The sequence below is a fragment of the Lepisma saccharinum genome, chromosome 5 (assembly GCF_977018435.1).
Source record: "Lepisma saccharinum chromosome 5, izLepSacc3.1, whole genome shotgun sequence".
Classification (NCBI taxonomy): Eukaryota; Metazoa; Arthropoda; class Insecta; order Zygentoma; family Lepismatidae; genus Lepisma; species Lepisma saccharinum.
Genome location: NC_139233.1, coordinates 89,106,465 through 89,123,034, shown reverse-complemented (window position 1 = coordinate 89,123,034; position 16,570 = coordinate 89,106,465). Strand labels below are relative to the sequence as shown.

The window sequence follows — 16,570 nt, the reverse complement described above, 5'->3', positions numbered from 1 at the left end:
TCATGCTACTTTATTACTATTATTGTGATTGTTGTTGTTAGCACGTTTATCCAAGTACTTGCCCCCCCGCCCCAAACGAGGGTAACGGCAATGCCCCTGGCTGGCTACGGCCCTGGTGTTCGCAGTAGAACAGTGTGTTGTTCGACTCGCGACCTCAGCATCGAACGTGACATGTTTCAGTCCTGCCCTATATCACTATATATACGTATATTGGTTGTTTACGACATATACTTATGGATCTTGTGCCTCGGAAAACCTATTTAAATGTGTGTGTGTGGGGGGGGGGGCGGTAGCAACATTCGTAAATCTCATTTCATTGGTGATGTGGCTTACGAAGCTTTGAGTTCCCTTTTTTAAGTAGTGAAAATCTATTGCAGTTTGCAACACTGCAGAATGGTGTGGGCCCGGTGGAGTTCCTACTCGAAGCAACTACGTCATGCAGAGGGAGGGGACTGCAGTTGATGGAAAGAACGAACTGAGACCTAGTAGGTATTGTAAGACTGCAGGTACCCGGCGGGTCTACAATGCCTGCCAGGAACGATCTGGGCAGGTGGCCAGACAAGCTGCTCAAGCAAGGGTGTTGCGCAGTTTGCATGGCATTTCAGGAGCGATGTCTCATGAATGGGTCTGCTCCAGGTCTTGTGCAGGCCTCTGATGACACAAGTCCTTTTTAGAAGGCCGAGAACAAGTGGAAGGCGAACCTCGTGCGGGAAGACCTTCAACCTCAAAAACGGATGACAATGTTTAAAGAGTGAGGTCAGATCGTCGATTAACGGTGATAATGATCAGTAGTGAGTTAAATGTGAACGTGTGTACCGTCCATGGAATTTTAACACAAGATTTGGACATGAGAAAAGTGTGCCCCAAGATTGTTCCAAAGAACCTCACGCGTGAGCAGAAAACTCATCAGAGGGATGTGTGTCTTGATCTTCTGGACCACCTTGACAGGGAGCCAGAATTCTTCAGTTGCGTGATCACAGGTGATGAATCATAAATCTTCTCAGTCCCTGTGACTTTTTTTTATTCCCCTTGCTCAAAAACCACTTGAAAGGATGCCATTTTGATACTTTGGATAATATCCAGAAGAGCGTAACCGACGAGCTAAAAGGTATTCCAGCAGAAGCCTTCCAGCACTGCCACGAACAATGGAAACAACGCCTACATCGCTGTGTAGCTGCCGAAGGGAACTATTTGGAAGGAGATAACCTTGATTTGTAAAAATAATAAAATTCATCGTTTACAGAAAATCAGTCTCATTATTTTCCTAACAGACCACGTAGACTCACTATTTAGTTTAAAGGTTGTTCAGGCACAAACCAGGGCACATTCACCCTAAGTGAAGACCCACCATTATCATTTTCTATTTCCTCCCTAGTACTAGATCTAGGCTCACTTCTTTGAGGATTGTTTTGAACATCATTGTGTGACCCAGTGTTTGTACTAGTATTTCTATACCTAGGCATACTATTATCTGCATTTATACGATTTTGGTTACTATAATTGTATCTACCTCGAAAGCTACTATTTCTATAGTTAATACCAGAATATGGAAAATGGTTTATCCTCCAAGACCTTTGACCAGATCTACTATCATTACTACTATTATTATCAGTGGCATATCTCCTGAAATTACCAGAATTCCTTACATTAGTCTCATGGCTTGTATTAGAATTTTGCATATTGCTTACTCTAGATTGATTATTTCTTTTAGTTTCATTAACAACTTGTACTTGTCTAATACCAACAGGCCTTCCATCTCTCCTACTTTCAACTTCAGCACTTGCATACAAAGCTTCATGATGCGCAACCAATTCCGCAGCGGTACCAAGACTAATATTAGGTTGATTTAAGATTGCTTCTCTAACTCTATTTGGTAACTGTTGGGCTACTAAAATAGTTTTTTGCTGTTCTGGCATGTCTGGTTGAATGGAATTCAGTAAATTAATTTGACCAGAAATAATTTAACAGAGTTTGTCTACTTTCTTTGCTGTATCTCTTGCACAAGACATTTGCAAGACATGTTGACTTCCACGATGCACTTTCAAAGGCATTAAGGAAAAGAACCTTAAAAGAGCTATAATCTACAATGTGTAGTTTCTCCTGAGAGAACCAATTTTTAGCAACACCTTTCAAAAGCATTGGTACATACTTCATGTAATCTTTTTTTGGAATATTTAACATATCCAAGCGATCCTCAACCTCTTGAAGAAATTGTGATGCCAAATAATCCATTCTAGTTGCAGTAAATTTAGGTAACCTATCTAGATCAGAGTACTTAAGTGTACTGGGTACAAACTTCCTTCTGTAACTACTACTTTTGTGATCAGTTCCACTTTCCGAACTACTGTAATGAAATTTATCTCTTGACATGCTTTTCGCGACTGTACCTCTCTTATAGCTACTTGCAGATTTACATTTAAGCCCCCTTAACTGAACTTTACTTTCAGAGCTAGAAGATTTTACATCTGAATCAGATTCTCTTTTACGTAATGGTCTTTGCTTTCTAAACGTGATATATTCAGTTTTTTCAATGGGTGAAGACGCTTTCTTCCCTTCCCTTTGCAGTTCAAACAATCTAGAAACATCAGGACTAACTAAGCCTTGTACTCTAGTTTCTAATCCTAAAGAAGATTTTACCGGTTGAGCACTTACTCTTAACATGGAAAAATCATTCGTTAAATCTCTAACTTGATACCGAATATTCTCCAACTTATCATCTAGAACCTCATATTTGTTAGTAATTCTTGTAAGTTGTTGTAAGCAACCCTTAATAGTAATGTCATTACTAGATATTTTCTGTTGAACGGCTTGAATGCTCAAGTTTAGATCTTGAATAGTTTGTCCAGACTTAACACTAATTTCGTTAAATTTACTATTCAACTCATCAATAGCTACTTCATGTCCCCTAATGTTATTAAACAAATCCTTCATACTACTTTCATTTCCATGTACAAGGTTGACTAAACTTAAAAAACTTCTTTTGATTCATTTCGAGTGTTTTCTTAATTTCTATGCATTCGTTTTCTACCTGTTTTACATGAGAATCGAAAACCTCTCTCAATTGTTTATGTTGATTTACACACGTAACAGAAACCTCGTTTATCTTCTCTTCCAATTTCGTGCTCAAGTTGGCCACTTGTTCCTTTAGTTCATGGGTGCATTCCTTTGTTTCGACCAAATTATCACACACTTTCTTTTCGACTCGTGCTTCCAATAATTCGAAGTCTTGCCTTAGGAGACCTATACTGGTGCCTACATTACTTACACTGGCCTCAACACTATTAATATCCGCTTTGACGTTACTTTCAACACTGTTAATATCAGCTTTGACATTAGCTTCAACACTACTGATATCGGTCTTCACACTACTAACTTGTTCTGCGAGTCTAGCTTCAAATTGTTTAAAGAGAAACTCCAATTCCTTTCTTGTAACCATTTTCAATTTCAGTTACTGCTAGCTAAGAATTTTAGTTGCCGTATTCAGTACAACTATTTTATAATTTCGGTGCTACATTCACAGCATGATAAAGTTATTCGTCACTCTTCTTTTCCACATAGAAAAAGTTCAGTACTTACGTTCCAACATCACAGACGAAAAAGTTGAATTCTTCCATCTAACAGCTACTACTATATTCTAACAGCGTAGACGATCGAGTCCTCCTGTTCGTGCGCCATACTTATAACGATGGGAAGTAATAAGAATCAGTTTCCTTGACTTACTATTTATTCAACACAAACACGTAATTGCAGGTATTACAAACCGTACAAACGTCGAGCCACTGTCCGATACCAAGTCCGACGTCAAGCGATCTGCTGTTTCAACTGCTAGCACCTCCCCCTTCCCACCTCGCTCGAACTGCGAGGCATGAGGATCTCTGAGGTCGTTCACTACGTCACAGCGACGTTCCTACCTCTCTACACTCTAGTACAAAATTAATCAAATGATACAACTGTCATAAAATGCTCACTGATGTATCTGATAACACAGATGAAGATCACAGGGAAAGAACGTGCTTTGTCCATTTTATTAATTTTACAATATAGCACGTTATTTTCCTGTTCGCATGGTCATGAGCACACTCTATTCTTGTACAATTCTTAGTTGGAAAGACCCTTCACAGAGTGATCTGATAGCACCCTTACCTCAATTTAGCTAAAGTGGACAAAGCACATTCTTTCTCTGTGGTCTTCAGATGTAGAGGTGGAAGTGGTAAAAAAAACCACAGCTTTTTTGGAAAAAAAAACAGCTCCTTTGGAAAAAAACTGGAGTTTCTTTCAGTGGCTTTTTTGGTTGTTTTCTTTTCAGCTTTTTTCATAAAAGTGTATCAAATCAATGAAAATACAGGAGTTGGCAGTATTTTACCTGTTCCATGGTTTTCGTTTATCTCCCTACCGTAAAATAGACACTCATTTCTAAATATAAAATACGCGTACAATTTACAATATGAAATTCGTAGCTATATATAAACAGTGTTTTCAAGAACGCTGGCGTTTTTGAATGGGCGGTTCTTTCCGAGTGTTATCTTCATATTTCAGTAGGCTTATGAAATATATCAATGTAGTATAAACATATTTACATAACTAGAGTAGTTCTGTATGTGTTTTAATGGAACCTAATAGTGTGATATGATTTTCAATGTTTGAATTTGTTATACGAACACGTACATGAAGCAAAAAATAAAATACTGCTATACCTTTTGAAAATCTAGTATCAAATCTATTTACATTCAATTTTGTGTTCAGTAAAATATATTTGTATTCTGGCTTTCCAGTACATCATGTATAATTTGGTTAAATGGCCGCTAAACCTGGACACGGAGCAAATAGTGATGTATTTTGGCTGTTTGTTGCAGTGGTTCTCAACCTTTGTGACCAGAAAATTTATTCCTTACAAGTCAATGCCCTGATCCCAACAATTTCACTCATAAATACATTTCTGATCTTTAAAGTTTATATGGAAATTAATATGCACCCTTAATTAATATTAATATATAAACTATGGTATATATATATGTGGCCGCGGCGGCTCAGTCGGTAACACATCTGACTACCATGCTAAAGGTCCCAGGTTCGATCCCCGGCCGGTTCAAATCTGGGAACTTTTCTAACGGTGGAAGCGGCCCCGGCACCCACCCAGCGTCGAATAACATGGGTACCTGGGGGAAACCCTGGGGGGGGGGGGGTAAAGGCGGTCAGGGGTGTGATGCTGATCACATCACACCCACTCACGACCGGATCAAGAAAGTGTGGGGCGTTACCCCCACACCCCCTATACGCCTTCATGGTGTGGTGCTACGCACAGGGGAACACTTTACCTTTTTTTAATGGTATAATTATAGTTCAATTATGTTTAGACTTACTGTCAAATATAAAATTAGATTTAAATTAGTCGTCAACCCCTGGGTGCAACGGACCTTTTGCAGACCGGCGGTTGAAAAACACTGGCACTAAAACTCAAGCAGAAGCAAATAAGACTGGCTGAGAGAAAAAAAAAATGCTATTTAGGAAATCTCGACTGGACCTACAGTTTGAAATGAGATCTGAAGCATTTTGCCTCCACTGAGGATTGAACCTCAGACCCCTTGTTCTTACAAGGCAACAGCATTACTTTATGCCACTCCAGAGACCCCATTCATGATTATGAAAGGAAACTTCTATCAAAATGCCAGACTTTTTTCCGACAGAACTTTTTTTCCGACAGAACTTGCAATTTGTTTTCTGTAATTTACAGGCTAAATTAAATCTTAATCTCTGATGAAGTAACAAACAATCTTGTTAAGTATAGAGAACATTCACACCAAAGCAACACATTACAGTGGGGGTGTAACATTGAAGTGACAAGCGACATGGGCCCCTTCAGTCTATAAGCAAGCATTCACCACACATGCACAAACAAGACCAAGGCGACACGATGTGTGCCACTGAAGGAGCTCTCAGACTGATGTCACAGATGACAAGTGACACAGTGTAAAGCAAAGCATTCACCGTGCATGCAAGAACAACAGACTGAAGTGGCATGACTCACACCATTGAGAAAACAGTATAGTCCGAGCAACATGCAAGTGACATGTTTAGCTCGTTGTCGAACTCTGGTTTAAAACGTTGAATGGATTACTGAGGGTCTGCTTCCAAGTGACACATGTCACTTGTTGCTTCAGTCTGAAAGTTCCCTGAGAAAATGGTACAAGCGATTTGCAGCTTATGTTGCTTCGGTTCGAAAGATTTCATTTACTTCTAACGGTACGTTTCCAAGAGCCACGTGTTGCTTCCATCTGAAAGCTCCGTTATACAGGATGTATACACACACATTCATGTAATACGTATACTTCTCCATATGTGTTGTGAACAGTAAAGATTTTTAATTGTCCAGAAACATCGAATATTAACATTTGTTTCATATTTTATGACATCAACATTTAAATTGCGACACAAACATGTAAAAGCTTGTTTTAAGTCCCATTTCATGGTCAAATGTGCTCATCAGGACTACATGTTCAGTTTTAACCCTAGCTTACCCATGCCATATGAGAAACTTACATACCGGGGAGTGACTCATAGGGCCACACTTTTTTTATCACTAAAATTCAAGAAACCATTTTATTATTGAATCACTGCTTCCTTTGCTGATTACATAATCAGTTATTTATTAATTATAATAACTAGAAAAATTACTATCATTAATAAAAAAGATAAGCTATATTTTATCATTCACTAAAACTCATAAAATCCATAATAATTTTTATTAATGCTTTTTAGTTTCCAGAAGTGTATTTGTTTATTAAATATAATAATTACCATCATTACCAACCAATTATACACTGTAACTGGCATGTGTGTCTCGAATGAGACACATTCAAAGATGGCGCCTGATATGCCCACCAAGTGCATTTTGCCTCCTAATTACATTACATTTATGTTTTTATGAACAAAAGTAATAAAGAAATATTGGGAACATCCCAGTAAACAATGTAATTTATTATTTTCAAACCGTTGAAAAATTTTAAAAAATAGAGGAGTGGGCCTGCAAAGCCCCTCTCCCCAGTTAGCTAGGGTTAAAATTTTATCGTAACCAGTATGCAATATGTGTCCACTGGGATTGGCCAATATCTGTCTTTTGGCTGCTACATGATGTAAATTTTTATAGCTAGTTGTAAAATATGTCACTTCAAATCTGTAAACTCATAACAGTAACTTCAAGTGAAATAGGTTAGCTGTAATTGGTAAAAAGCCAAAAAAGCCAAAATTTCCAGTTTTTTTTTTTTAAAAAAGCTGGCTTTTTTATTGGAAAAGAACTGTCCATTCTAAAAAGCCGGCCTTTTTGCAACTCTATTCAGATGTAATATATAAACACGATTTAATGGACAAAATCAAATCAAATCAAATCATCAGCTAGAAAGCCTGAACTTTAATAAAACAGGACCTATAAAAAACAGCAACATATTTTTCTAAAATTTTGCATCATTTCACTGGAAAGGATTGATTTAGTTTTCATTATGCCACTTCTGGCTAATGCGAAGATGAAGATGATTGATGAAACTGATGAAGGGACACTCCAAAGAACATCCATGCCCAGGTCAGGATTCAAACCTGAGACCCCTGGTGTCATAGCACTGTGATATCCACTCTATCACTGACAATGATAAAATAGACCCCAGATACCTTAGGGCATCCTATGAATTCCAAATTATTGATGGGGAACACTTTTGCAGTCACAGACTTGCAAAAACTAACATCAACCTTTTGCATATCGCACTGAAACTTAGGCATGAAGAGTAACTAAAATTCATGAGTTCCCACCAATTACTGCACATCTATATTTATATATTCAATCTGGTACACCAATGCCACACTTGCTAAATTGCAAAAAAGGGGCCAATGACCCATCATATTACAAACTGACACAGGTAGAAAAAACGTTGCTAATATACTTCCAGGCTCTTGGTCCAGATGCCTTTGGATGCTTGTGTAAACCATTGTACACTTCATGTAGCAAAACCCATTACCCATATCACTATCGAAACAGTTACTAAATTTTTTGATCGAAAACACATTTTTGACCTGTGGCTTTCCACAAGTACTACTGTTAGACAAGGCAACGCCACACACATCTGATGTGTTTTGAGAAATGTCATGCATTTTAGGCATCAACCTGAAATTGGCATCTCTCCATCACCACCATAGGAGTTCAAACGTGAAATGTTCACTCCACTATTTGCAATCTCTTTTGAAGTGCTATAAAAGTGTAACATTCGACTTTGTATGGATACCAATCCTTCATAGTTTTCACACATAATATTTATGAGAACTACTATTAAATGTGATCATTTTGATTTACTCCAGAACATATAAAAATATTGATAGGTTTGATAAACTTAAGGCTGTTATGGAAGATGCCACTTGTAATTCAGATGGCAAACAACATAAACCAACTGATTTCCTTATCTGCAACCAATCTAAATTTTTTACTCCACTGTGCACAAAGGAAAAACAAGCTTTTTCAAAAACATACATTGAACATGCTACTGTCTTAGCAAAATCCCACCCCAATATATCTACACAATTCAATGGGTAAATAAGAAGAAGAAGAAAAATGTTCAAGACAGAGGATACTAGTTAATCACCTAAAGTACAGATAATATACCAAGAAAGAAAGAGTTTATTTCCTCAAAAATGTCAAAAAAACTGACTTCCAAACTTAACTCTTAGAACGTTACCTTACAATTTGAAAAACTCAATATTATGACCAAGGCAGAAATTTATTTTATTATAAAACATAAACTAAACGTAATGTTTCAACCTTCTAGCACCAACATTTGTACTTGGTGCAGAGTCTGAAGAAGACCTTGCTAGAAGGTTGAAACGTTACGTTTAGTTTATGTTTTATAATAAAATAAATTTCTGCCTTGGTCAGCATATTGAGTTTTTCATATCATGGAAAGAAGGCTTAATGGTCTTACAATTTGGCACACACAGGAGTTGTACTATGTAGAAATTTCAGCGAAAACTGCAACCTTGACCAGGACTCAAACCTGGGTTCCTGGCATACCATGCCATTACTCTACCAACTGAGCTACCGAACCAGTCCTGGTGTTTGCCAGGTAAAACAGCAATAGCGAAAAAACAGGCAAAAGCCATGGCAAGCTCTGAAGCTCAGTTGTTAAAGCAATGGCACAATATGCCGGAGACCTGGGTTCAAGTCCTTGTCAAGCCTGTATTTTTCACTGAAAATTCTACTTACAAGGTTGTATTATCAATCAGAAGTTGACATAGTTGTCAATACATGTAATACAAGGTTCATTCCCTTATTTCAAGAATATGAATATTAGTAATGCACTAAAAATACAAGATTACACATAAATTTGATTTAGTTATCAACAATATGATACTAGAATTAAAAGCTAGAATTCTACATGAAAAAAGTTTAAGGTATTATCCATATGCATACCTTGTATTTTGCAAATATTTCTTGTCTTTGTTGTGGAAACTTGAGCATAACATTTATAAAGTCTCTTTTAAGTAAAATAAAGCATTCACAGTAGGTCGAACATTTTACATCTGTTTTAGAAGGATAGCTTGCAAATAGAGATACTTCTCCAATACATGTACCAGATGACAATGAAATGATAGGACTCTCATCATCCTGGCTTGAACAGACCTGGAAGATTTTAAAGAAAATTTCTATGATGAATACTTTAGTCTCTCTTCTCACTGGTATATAAGCGCATGGAGCAATCACGTTGGCCCCTCTTTTGTAAGTTCTAGCATAAGATCTCAGGCCCATGGCCAATAGTGTTCCAGGACTTCCCAGTGCCCGACACCTCTACCATTTAGTCTCTTCTCCCCGAAGGAATGGCACCCGCTATAGGACAAGATGATGCTGAGTTGTTGCATCCATTAGCTCCACTAACCGCATATCCTTTGGGATAGCAGAGACCGTACCGGGATAAGGCAAGCAGGAAATCACGACGACTGATAACTCTCTCCACATGTGATTTATTAACATGAAACGGAACGTAAGGGATTGTTGACGGAAGGCATACCGTCGCTCACTCACCTTGCTTAACTCGAAGATGCTCCCCCAAACACTGGGAAGTCCTGAAACACTATAACCACTATTATCCGTGCACCTGAGAGCTTATGCGAGAACTTACAAAAGAGAGGCCCATGTGATTGCTCCACATACTTATGTACCAGGTAGGTACATGATCTCCCCGTCGAGTTGGACGTTCAGCTTACATGGGTGTTAGGCAAAGTTCGTGTGTTGCTTGCATCCTATCTTCTACAATACATTAATCTTCTATATAACTATGGAATCAGGAAGTAGAAATACAGAAGACAGAAAGAGGTAAATGTGATGCTAACGCTCTGTTATCTCAGAATATTTGATAGTTAAAAACCCTAAGTTGCTGACCAAGGCAGTTTATTAAGATACAAAAACACTTAACATGTAACGTTTCAACCTTGCATCAGGGTCTTCCTCAGTGTTTTTATATCTTAATAAACTGCCTTGGCCAGCAACTTAGTGTTTTTTAATATGGAAACAAAGCTTAATTATATTACAATTGATAGTCAAGAAAACTTTCAAACTGAAACTACTGGGACAAGATAGTACCAAGTCATATTTCGTAAACAAATACAAATGCGACTCCATGTATGTGGCAATTTTAAAAAGGCATTTTATAAATAATAGTAATAACAAATTATTCTGTGCTACTTGTGAAAAACATTTCATTTGCTTTTCAATTTCTGTAAAAATCTATTATTCAGAAGAATGGACTGCTTATTTGGATCTAGGATGTACATTAGATATGGGGCATATTAACACCTTTGCTGCCGGTGATGCATATATGTGTCATGCAGGGTTGAAGCTGTGTGCCTTTAATGCATTTCCTTCTTTGAATGCTTGCCCATTAGCGGCACTGCACAGCAGGCTTTTAAGTCTTTCATGGTACATAGCTGAAGGATTGTTTGAAATAAACATTAACTTGGTTTCTTCTTTGCTTCTCTCTTTTGGCCGGGGTGGCTCAGTCGGTAACGCATCTGACTACCATGCTAAAGGTCCAGGGTTCGATCCCTGGCTGGTTGAAATCCGGGAACTTTTCTAACATTGGAAGCAGCCTCGGTGCCCACTTAGTGTCAAATGACATGGGTACCTGGGAGAAACCCTGCGGGGTAAAGGCGGTCAGGGGTGTGAAGCTGATCACATCACCCCCACTCACGACCGGATCAAGAAAGTGTGGCACGTTACCCCCACACCCCCTATACGCCTTCATGGTATGGTGCTAAGCACAGCGGAGCACTTTACCTTTTTTTCTCTCTCTCTCTTAGTATTGTTGCATCGGACGCCATTATAGTTCCTTTTGCCATGCATCAAGGCATTGTTTGACAGCAAAGAAATTGTTATTTTTTCCCCTTTCTTCCCTTCTTGGTAATATTGCTAGTGTGAAACATTAAAATTTTTATTTCCTGTACCAATAGAGAAAAAACGCTGCTTTCTGTTCTTTAGAATGTGCAGGAAAGCCAGGGCTTTGCATTGAACCTTGTATTGCTCTTTTCCACAAGTGAAGTGAATGTATGGGAACTTTCGAAAATTATCATTGGACTTTCACAAGCAAGAATATAAATGTAACATTCTGTCATGTTACATCAATATCTAACAAAGTATTGCCAGCCTCTATGGTGGAGTAGTTAGCACAGTGGGTTCAAATCCACACCTGGGCATGGGTGTTTGTGAGTATCCCTTCATCAATATCATCACTCATCCTCATCTTGCATCAATATAGACATTTTATCATATTATACTTTGTTATATAATAAATATGTATGAATGCATGTAACACATGTGTACATGTATATAATAACAACACTATTACATTGTAATATAATAATTTGTCTTATTAGGAGGAGCATATTGTGACAATATCGCACGATGTGTGAAAATAAAAATTATGTATGTGCATAAAACATGATGCATTTGCGAGTCATGCGGCACAGAGTTCATACTATATGTCGGTGACGCACATGTGCGTCATTGTGGAATTTACATGAGAATTGCAAATTTACAATGTATTTTATATAAATCAATCCATTTTATGCTACAATTAAGCAAAATTACATAACAGCCTTAACTGGCCCCTAATAAAACGATGACATTTTTTAGGTGTCAGTAAAAGTGTTAATCAGTACTACCAGGGCAAATCAAAAAGTCTTTACGACAATTATTTTTCAGCTGAAATAATAAACATGCATTCTATGTACATTGCACTATTTTTCCACATAGTCACCACAACGGTTCAGGCATTTGTCCCATCACACCACTGGTTTGGAGATGCAGCTGTTGTACAATTCGGATGGTTGATCGTGGAACCACTGCTGGACGGTGGTCTTCGCTTTGTCATAGCAAATGAACCTCTGTCCTGCCAGGAACTTCTTCAGTGGACTGAACATGTGGAAATCACAGGAGGCGAGGTCTAGACTAGACGGTGCATGCTCCAGAATCTCCCATTCGAATGACTGAAGTCTGTTGATGGTCTTGTTTGGCACATGATGCCTGGCGTTATCATGGAGGATAATCACATTGTGCACATCGAGAATCCCTTGACACTTTTTTCCTGATGGCAGCTCACAGACGTGAGAGTGTGCCACAATAGCTGTCAGCGTGATGGTGTCACCTCGTGGCATGAAATCCAGCAGGAGTGGCCTCTGCGATCCCAGAAGACCATGAGCATCAACTTCCCGACTGATGGCGTTCTGCGGAATTTCTTTGTGACATGCGAATGTGGATGTCTCCACACCATACTCTGCTGCTTTGATTCAGGAGTTAAATGCAATATCCATGTTTCATCTCCAATGACAATGAGATCCATGAAACTTTCACAAAGTTTTATTTTCTGAAAATTTAAAAAAAATTGGACCTTTCCTCTTGGACTCCTAATTGTATTATGTTTTGAGTAATTGTTCATTACATGTAAAAGTGAAATATATAAGAAAAAACCGGTGCTTATAGAGTTATAGCCCACTGTATAAAATGTATCCCATAATACTTACAGGGAAACAAAGACATTTTAAATTTGCAATTGTTAATAATGTAACAATGGATATACGAAGCCCATCCATAAAGTTTTCCTGTGGCTGTCTGCAGAAAGAAACACAATTGCAATGAAAATTTTTATTGGAAAAGATACAGAAATTGTTCAGCTATTATTCAACATACTCCCCACCGGAATTGAGACATTTGTCGTACCATGGCATCAACTTTTGTAAGCCTGTGTCGTAGAACTGTGTCACCTGGGATCGGAACCAGTGTGTGACAGCCGTCTTCATCTCCTTGTCACTTTGCAAATGCTGACCAGACAGGAATTTCTTGAGGTGTAAGAAAAAAATGGTAATCACTGGGAGCAAGATCCAGGCTATAGGCTGGATGGTCAAACACCTCCCAGCGGAACTCCTGCAAAAGATCTGTTGTGTGCTGAGCCGTATGTGGCTTAGCATTATCGTGCAGCATGGCAACACTGTCACTAAGAATCCCGCGCCGTTTGTTCTGAATGACCCGTCGCAACTTCCGTAGCATTTCACAGTACCGTTCAGCATTCACCTTCTCACCTCTGGTCAAGAACTCAATGAGCAGAATGCCCTGTCCATCCCAGAAAGCCGTGCACAGTACTTCCCACACCGACACAGTCTGCTGGAATTTCATCTTGCATAGAGATCCACTGTGATGCCAATGCATAGACTGCTGCTTGGTTTCTGGGGTAAAGTGTGTGACCCATGTTTCATCGCCGTCATCATGGTACTGCTGCAGAAATGTCAATGCTGCTCCCATGCACTTTACTTTGTGTTCGGGTGGTTCTTCGTGACTATTTTGTGAAACAAGGAGCGAGAAATCTGCGAAAAATGGCTGCTGAGTTCCATAATCATGAAGCAATGGTTCTCCACAATGCCACAATGCACTGCCGCACCTGCTTCACAAGCTCGTGTGTAACAATGGAGGGCCGCCCACTGCCCTCCTCATCATGCACATTTTGTTGGCCTGCAAATTGGCTACACCAGTTACGCACTATCTGCTTGCTCATGATGTCTGTCCCATACATCTGACACAGCTGACGATGAATTTCGATTGGTGCTATGCCTTGAGAATTCAAAAACTTTATCACCGACCGAACCTCACAGTCGGCGGGAGCTGGAATAAGAGTCGCCACATTCAACTGCTACTAAGGTGCTACTGTAAGTTGTCGGGAAGTGCTGCCTGTTGCATACAATTGCCACACTAACCTCTTGCAACCAATGCCCTGATATATGTTGGCCATTCGGGAAACTTACTTTCTGGGTCCACCTCGTATTCTTTTGAAATTCAAGTACATCATACCTTCATATGATTACAAATTAACTGAAATATCATGTGTGGATGGGAAGAAATGGCATGTTAATTGCTGCCATATGGTGTTGGGATATATACAGGGTGTACACAAATAAAGTATACAATTTCGAATTGAAATAGAAACAATAGAAAAAATAGAGAAATTATATTTCTAAAATACATAACAAGTGTGGAAGTTTTATATTACATGGTCAATATATCTCCACATGCACTCTGTTGATTGCACACATGATATCTAGGCAATAATCTAGTTCCACCCACATACGCTGCAAGACATCAAGTATTACATGTTGAAAGGCTTCAGCAATGACTGCTCTAAGGTTCATTATTGATGCCACCCTTGTCTTGTACATAGTGTACTTGCTTAAGCTTCAAAGAAAGAAATTGTATGGAGCAATATCAGGGAAAACTGGGTGGCTATTCAATTGGACCACTGCATCCAATCGAACATCCAGAAAAACAGGCTGTAATTTGCCACTCGCTAGAGTTTTGAACTAGTGCAATGTTGCCAGTCTACAAAGAAACTTCTCCAGTTTCCAACTATTTTTCCATGACAGACAATTAATTTCCTGTTTGTTCCATTTTATTTTTACTACACTCCAAAGCTGCTTCATTTGTGTACACCTTGTATTTTCCAGATGCCAGCTAAAGGTAAAACTGAGATCACCTTGATTATTAGTTCCATGGTAAAATTTATATTAGTACTTTAGCAATATGAATTAAAATATCATATTGATTCAACTTCATTATAGATTATGTCCTTTTAACAGTATATCATTGTTCCAATGCCTGAAAATAGCCTGGTAGTTGGTATAGCTTTCAAGTAACTTCACTTTAGCTATCATGTTTCTTCTGCACCCCCACCACACACACATGCCCTTTAAATATCCAAAAGTTTACAACATTAGGAAAAATAAAACTTTTATTTCCATTAGCCATTACCTGAACAATACCACTGACAATATACACCATTTTGTCCTTGGGCATATTTTGGGTGAACACCTTATCACCTGGCATGTAGAAATCAGAACATATTACAACAGAAAGTGCTCTCAGTACAGGGAGGTCCATGTTGCAAAAGAAATGAGACTATAATGAAACAAATATCAACATGTAAAATAATTATTATTTCGTCAGTAAATTAAGTGACATTCAAATTATTTATTGGGTATAATCTCATACTTAGGGATCAGATGATATCACTTTGAACCAATACTCTTATTGATTCTCACTGATACTGATACTTGAAAATGGTTACAATCCAAAGTAGCTTAGAATATTGTAAAAAATTCAGAATAGAGTAACACCTCGTTAATCTGGACTAATGCGGGGGATAAGTTGACCGGTTTAACGAAAGTCTGGATTTACTGAAATAACCTAAAAGAACAGTAGAAAGTGCATTAAAACTCCATTTATAGCAACAAAACATGCTTATTATGGTGTATTGTCTGTCTGGATTAAGCGAAGTCTGGCTTATTGGGGTCCAGATGAACGAGGTTTTACTGTATTAAGTTTCTATTGAAACTATACTGTAGTAAAATCCATTTATTCCCACGATGCAGTTTCAAAAATATTAAAAATTTGCCTTTTTCATAATTTCTAGGATATTTAAAGTTTGCAAAAGTGGCATTTTTGCAGACTCTGCTATGCACTGAGACTTGAGAAGAGTACGTATTGGCTGCTATCAGCTCCCTCAGTCATCTAAATTATAACTCACTAGAATGGCAAGGGTCTTTGGAAGGAATTTTACTCACTTTTACCTTGTGATTGCATTGCTACCCCATGTTCTCATGTGTCAGATTATTATTTTGAAAATTAGAAGCAATGAGGGAAGGTTTAGTTTGCATCAACTCCTCTCCCCTGACCTTATCCCTAATAGTGTTGGTCATTTTACACATATGAAAATCTTGTAATACATTAAAAGGTCAATACTAGTATGGAAGTTATGACTGTAAACATCACAGTTATTTTCATGGCATAATTCACCTATTACTTGTTGTTCATTTAATAGTATGGATGTGACCAGATCAGGTGCCGAATACATTAAGTTATCAATTTTAAAACTGAAGTTCCCAAGTTTGAGTTCTAGCTCGTCATCTTTGTGAGTGTCCCTTCATCAATTTTATCATATCATCGCTCATCTATCTTCAGCATTAGCCAAAAGTTGCAGAAAAGAGAAGGAAAATAAACCAA

At 38.2% G+C, this 16,570-nt stretch overlaps 1 protein-coding gene across 1 annotated transcript in view; it reads right to left on the bottom strand.

Annotated features, from left to right (window-relative positions):
- The window catches only part of LOC145988136 (uncharacterized), a 127,554-nt gene that overhangs the window by 68,869 nt on the left and 42,115 nt on the right, over window positions 1-16,570 (bottom strand). The window contains exons 6-7 of the mRNA XM_083122967.1: window positions 15,320-15,466; window positions 9,446-9,655 (exon numbers count right to left, since the gene is read on the bottom strand). Of these exons, the coding sequence (XP_082979093.1) occupies window positions 9,446-9,655; window positions 15,320-15,466 (357 nt within the window). The remainder of the gene's footprint in view (window positions 1-9,445; window positions 9,656-15,319; window positions 15,467-16,570) is intronic.